General features: G+C 46.1%; 1 protein-coding gene across 2 annotated transcripts in view; it reads left to right on the top strand.

Annotated features, from left to right (window-relative positions):
• Window positions 1-420: 420 nt before the first annotated feature.
• Window positions 421-6,000, top strand: part of LOC115470569 (SH3 domain-binding glutamic acid-rich-like protein) — a 309,125-nt gene continuing 303,545 nt past the window's right edge. For both annotated transcript variants that reach the window (XM_030203833.1, XM_030203832.1), the window contains exon 1: window positions 421-650. In XM_030203833.1, coding sequence (XP_030059693.1) covers window positions 606-650 — 45 coding nt within the window. In that variant the 5' untranslated portion in view covers window positions 421-605. The remainder of the gene's footprint in view (window positions 651-6,000) is intronic.

Below are 6,000 nucleotides of genomic sequence, written 5' to 3'. Positions count from 1 at the left end.
TATGGAAAATATCCAGGCTATGACTGGAGAACTTGCTCTCGTCTGCCAGCTTAGCATTTCATTACAGCTTTGCAGTGGTATTATTACTCAGTGTGAGAAAGATCATGAAAGGAGGCACAAAGAAGAAAGTACAAACGTTTGCAGGTGTAATCCTGTGCTTCCATTTCTCTTGTGTATTTTTTATATTCTGCACATTATATTGTAACTAATAAAGCTATATAAACAAACATTCTCCCCCCCCCCCCCCATTCACCTCCTCCCCTCCCTGCAAACAACATGTTCCTGAAGCCTTCTGATTGGTATTCCATTTTCTGTTGCCTTTTACGGGCTATCCTTGGTCAACCTAGCCTGATTAGGGGTATGTGCAAGCCATACTGCTATAGATGCTTTTAGGAACCAATCACCTCTTCAGCTGTTGGTTCCTAAAATATCTAAGAGCCTGTGAAGAGAATCTGAAAATGCATGGCTGAAAGTGAGACCTTGGTAGGCTGACAGTGAAATCCTCTGTCATTCTACCTATCCTGTGGGCTGTTTCTGCTAAACTCCTTTTTTGTTTTAAACTAATTTACTGACTTAACACTTTTAGACACAATCTTTGCGTCAATATGGTCATCAAAGTGTTCGTGGCCACCGTTGCTGGGTCCACAGCGGTAAGGGATTACATTTAATTTCACTAAAATGTATTTCTCATTTCCATGTGCTTGCTTTCATTTAAGTTGCATGCTAACATTTCCTTGAGAAAGCTTGATTCTAAATATAAACTCAGTTGAGTAAGTCGCATTAGAAGATTTAAAGTTCCCAAAATAATCTCAAGGCATTCTGAGCGAGTAGTGGCTGTAACAGGACGCCTTTGGGATTTTGAGTGAGAGTACATGATTTTCACAGACATATGCTGAGGGGAGGGAAGTGGATGTGAGTTTCTTTTTATTTATTTTAATTTTTATACGCTTTTGCTGAATTACATGTGGTACTGTGACTGCATTTCAAATATTGTGTGTAACTAGTTGTATGGTATTCCAAGGTAAAACAGTAGAGGAAGTCAGGTATAGAGAAATATATATTTTCTGGTTATCTAACACTAAAGATTTTGTTTTCTGCTTTAAACTCATAGCAATTGCCCAGATCAAATTTAGTACAGTATTTCTGCTTCTGTGAAGAAAATGTGTATAGAGTAGAGTGAACTGAACCTGCCAGCAAGGGGGAGGAGAAGGGGGCAGGGAGCCTGTTTCCTTTTATATCCAGAGATCACAGCTGATCTCAGATTCCAGACTTGCTTCATCAGTCACACTCCTGAACAAACTTCCTGCAGGAGATAATTGTAGCCACCAGGCACCAGAAGCATCTTAAGAACTTTCCAGAGTGTCTGAGAAACTCCAGAAAAAAGGATTTCCAGCTATTTTCACATGGCCCGCTGCAGGGACTTGGAACTTTAGCAGTGCTCAACACAAGGACATTCCCAGTATTGTACTGCTTGCACATCAGTCAAAAGCTCTGATATTTAAGATTTATCAGAGCTATTTTAACTGAGTTACAAGTGTTACTACAGTGCACTTATGTGATCTCATAACCATATTTAATTTTTCAAGATTGTATATTTATTTTGCTTACACCTTTTTCAGTAGTAGCTCAAGGTGAGTTACATTCAGGTACACTGGGTATTTCTCTGTTCCTGGAGGGCTCACAATATAATTTTGTACCTGAGGCAATGGAGGGCTTAATGTATTTGTCGTAAATGGCTGTTTAGTGTGTAGTGGTATTGATCATCTTGTAGAACGTCTGTTTTAAGTTTGCCGTGCTTTCCTATCAATTTGATGGAATTCTTTTTTGTTTTTTGTTTTTATAGTATGATTTTTTTATACTGATTTTGTAAACCGTTCTGTTTTGTGCACACAATTTGTAACGGTATAGTAAATGAATAAATGATAAATGATCACAAGGTGCAGCAGTGGGTTTTGGGTATCAGGCGAGTTCCCACCTGGACAGTTCCCACCAGACGGTTCCCACCCACCAATTCTCCCCAAGACAATTCCAACTTAAGAGGGACAATTCCCACAAAGGACTTCCTTTCCCCCCCCCCTCCCCCCCCCCCGGGTCATTTCCTACCCTCCCTAGCCTTTTATTTTTTTTACCAACTACAGCTTCTTTCTTGTATCGGGTCACATAAATCCTAGCTGTGTTTTTTTTTTTTTTACGGCATCTGGAACACAGAGGTTAGAGCAGCATATGGATGTACACAGAAGAAGTATAATAATGGAATAACTTTTCATAGGTAGCGTAGTAATTTGTTATAAATCATAATCAGTGTGTCATTTTGAGGGGCTGAATTAGGTTGAAACCTAGTTTAGGTGTGTATGTGTGTGTGGGGGGGGGGGGGGGCACTGCCACCTCACATGAACTGCAGTTTGTATTTATTTATTTATTTACTTACTTATGTAGGACAGATCCAGGTTTAAACATGAATTAGTTTGAAACCTAGTTTCGGGGTGTGGGGGGCATAGATAATTTGTTATAAATTGTAATCAGTGTGTCATTTTGAGGGGCTGAATTAAGTTAAAACCTAGTTTGGGAGGTGTGGGGGGGGGGGATTCCTCCTCCCCCACATGAACTGCTGTTTGTATTTATTTATTACATTTATATCCTGGATTAAACATGAATTAGGTTGAAACCTAGTTTAGGTGTGTATGTGTGTGTGGGGGGGGGGGGGGGGGCACTGCCACCTCACATGAACTGCAGTTTGTATTTATTTATTTATTTACTTACTTATGTAGGACAGATCCAGGTTTAAACATGAATTAGTTTGAAACCTAGTTTCGGGGTGTGGGGGGCATAGATAATTTGTTATAAATTGTAATCAGTGTGTCATTTTGAGGGGCTGAATTAAGTTAAAACCTAGTTTGGGAGGTGTGGGGGGGGGGGATTCCTCCTCCCCCACATGAACTGCTGTTTGTATTTATTTATTACATTTATATCCTGGATTAAACATGAATTAGGTTGAAACCTAGTTTGGGGGTGTATGGGGGGCATTGCTCCCCCATATAAAAACTGCATGTCTGGAAGGGGAAAGGGATGTGTAAAAGATAATGTTGGTGGGGGGGGGGGGGGTGTGAGGGGGTACTGGCCCCTCAAACAATCTGGAGGAGATTACTTGTCCTAGTGTGTTTGTATTTTTTGTGTTATGGGTGGGAATGGTCCTCCCTGGTATGGTGGGTGGGAACTGTCCAGGTGGGAACTGACCTAGAACCTGGATTTGAACCAGCCACCTCTGGATGTCAAAATTGGTACTTTAAACCACTAGGCTACTCATCCACAATAATGCACAGCATCTAAATAACTTGATAGAAGCCTCTGTGTTCAGCAGTGATGCAGTCAATAACATACTTCAGTCACACTTCACTAATATGTAAATAAATATAGATAACAACCAATTGGCCTATCCAGTCTGCCCAGCTGAAATTCTTCTCAAATGCAAACCATTGCCAACTTCTTCTCATGTCTTCTACCTGATCTCTCAACCTCACCTGCCCATGAATGAGCTACTTTCTCATTCAAGTTTAAGTGTAACAATATTCTTCATTATCCTTCGGTACAGCATTTAGTAACTAAAAGAAATTATGATCAATCTTATTCCTATTTAACTGCTTATTATTGGAATTATTTGCCATCGGATTTGAGACTTGAAAATTTCTATGTTCTGTTTTGTAAAAATTTTAAGACTTTAAGGAACATTTGCTTTTCTAAATATTTACTGTTCAATTTTTTTCTGTAATTTCTATTATTAGACATTTCCATATCATCATGCTGATCAATCCATAGACTGGTGGTTGTGTCCATCTACCAGCAGGTGGAGATAGAGAGCAATCCTTTTGCCTCCCTATATGTGGTCATGTGCTGCCGGAAACTCGTCAGTATGTTCTCTATCTCAGCAGGTGGTGGTCACGCACAGCAGCAGCTCTGGCTAGGTCTCCAAGCCTAATTTTTAGGTTTTGTTGAGTACCTGGGGTTGAGGGCTCTTCTTGAGCAAGTGCAAACCTGGTGGTGCCAGGTCCCTCCTTTTCTCCCCCCTCCCGCTGGCTCCGTTTAAAAAAAAAAAAAAAAAATTTTGGACGTCCTTAAGGGCGTTTATTTCAACATTTATTTCAACGTTTATTGCAGCTACTCACTGGGACACCAGTTCGTTACAGCTCGGAGCGAGAAGCAAGTCATTTTTACCTTTCTGTAGCGGGCAGGGGGTTCCCCGATCGGTCTCCACGTGGCCTATGGCGTCGGAGGGCGAGGGCACAAAGAATCGCTCCCCAGACCGCGTGTGCGCTTCTAGCGGGGATGTGGGGGTCTTAAAGTCTGATTCGCCCTTGTTGGGTGTCAGTTTGGAGGCCGGTCAGTGTCCCGGTTCTTCCTCCGGTGCGGCGGTTTTTCCCGCCATAAACGCCCATCCCCCGCTGCTCGCCTCCGCCATCTTGGCCGGCCACTCTGCTCGGACGGCTTCTTCTTGGGCCGCCCTTGAGGTGGGAGACGTTAATACTATGGCCGCCCTCGATTTGGGCGACGGCAAAAAAGCGGCCAAAGTTAAGCGCCGTTCTTCCCGCGCGGCTCCTTCGCGGAGTGTCGCGCCGGACGCCATTTTGGATGTGCAGCATGTTTCTCCCCCGCTCTTGCGAGCGCCGGTTGAGGGTGTGTCTAGGGCTGTGGCCCAGGCTGCTGAAGTGCACAGTCTGGGGGGTTTCTCCCCCGAGTTCATTTTGCTGCTGCATCAGGCCTTTTTTATGCAAAACGCTGCCCCTGCTCCCTTGTCCGATAAAGGGGTTGAGGCCCCCGGAAGTAAACGCCCTCGGGTGGATTTCCAGGCCTTAGAGGACTCTGTCTCCTCTGATGTAGATGAGGGCAGCATATCTGGGTTCTCCCAACGGTCCTTTGGGGATTCCTTGGAGGAGACGGATTCCCGCTCGGATGGAGCGGATGACCCCTCTGCAGCGCGGATCTTTCGCTCAGAGGACTTGCCCAACTTGTTAGTGCAGGCCATGAGCATTTTGAAGATTTCCTCTCCGGAGGACGTCTCTCCCTCAGCCCCTGTTGGCTCCGCCATTATGCTGGGGACGAAGCGCCCGCATAGAACCTTCCACGTGCATGATGCCATGCACACCTTGATTTCGGCTCAATGGGATGTCCCGGAAGCGAGCCTCAAAGTGGCTAGGGCTATGTCCTGCCTCTATCCTCTGCCTGAAAGTGAACGGGAGGCCTTTCTTTGGCCTACAGTGGATTCTTTAATCACTGCGGTGACTAAGAAAACGGCGTTGCCGGTGGAAGGTGGCACGGCCCTAAAGGACGCACAAGACAGAAGATTGGAGGCGGCCTTAAGGTCGTCCTTCGAGGCGGCTGCTTTAAGTTTGCAGGCCTCAGTGTGCGGCTCTTATGTGGCCAGGGCGTGCCTGACGATTGTGCAGCGGGCTTCCCCCTCGGATCCTTCCTTGAGGGCTGATTGGCCGGCCCTGGAATCGGGCTTGGCTTATTTGACAGACTTGCTGTATGATGTCTTGAGAGCCTCGGCTAAAGGTATGGCTCAGACAGTCTCTGCGCGGCGGTGGCTTTGGCTGAAGCATTGGTCTGCTGACCACGCCTCTAAGTCCCGCCTGGCTAAGTTGCCTTTTAAAGGCAAGCTGCTCTTTGGGGTCGAGCTGGACAAAATTGTGACCGATCTCGGCACGTCTAAGGGCAAGAGGTTACCAGAGGTCAGGGCTCGGGCCAGTGCTCGCCCCGGTAACTCCAGAGGACGGTTTCAGGAAGCCCGTCGGTACCGCCCGGGCAAGTCGGGCTCCTCTGCCCCCTCTTCCTTCAAGAGGAACTTCTCCCCCAAGCAGCATTCCTTTCGCAGAGACCGCCGTCCCGGAGGTGCGCCCTCCGGTCCTTCCCCAGGGTCTCGTACCCAATGACGGGGCCCTGGTCCATGGCCCAGTGCAGATTGGAGGACGCCTGTCCTCGTTTCTGGGCGAGTGGACCAGGGTAACT

The sequence above is a fragment of the Microcaecilia unicolor genome, chromosome 5 (assembly GCF_901765095.1).
Source record: "Microcaecilia unicolor chromosome 5, aMicUni1.1, whole genome shotgun sequence".
Classification (NCBI taxonomy): Eukaryota; Metazoa; Chordata; class Amphibia; order Gymnophiona; family Siphonopidae; genus Microcaecilia; species Microcaecilia unicolor.
Note: the sequence above shows the minus strand (reverse complement) of the source record. Positions and strands in the feature narration are given on the sequence as shown.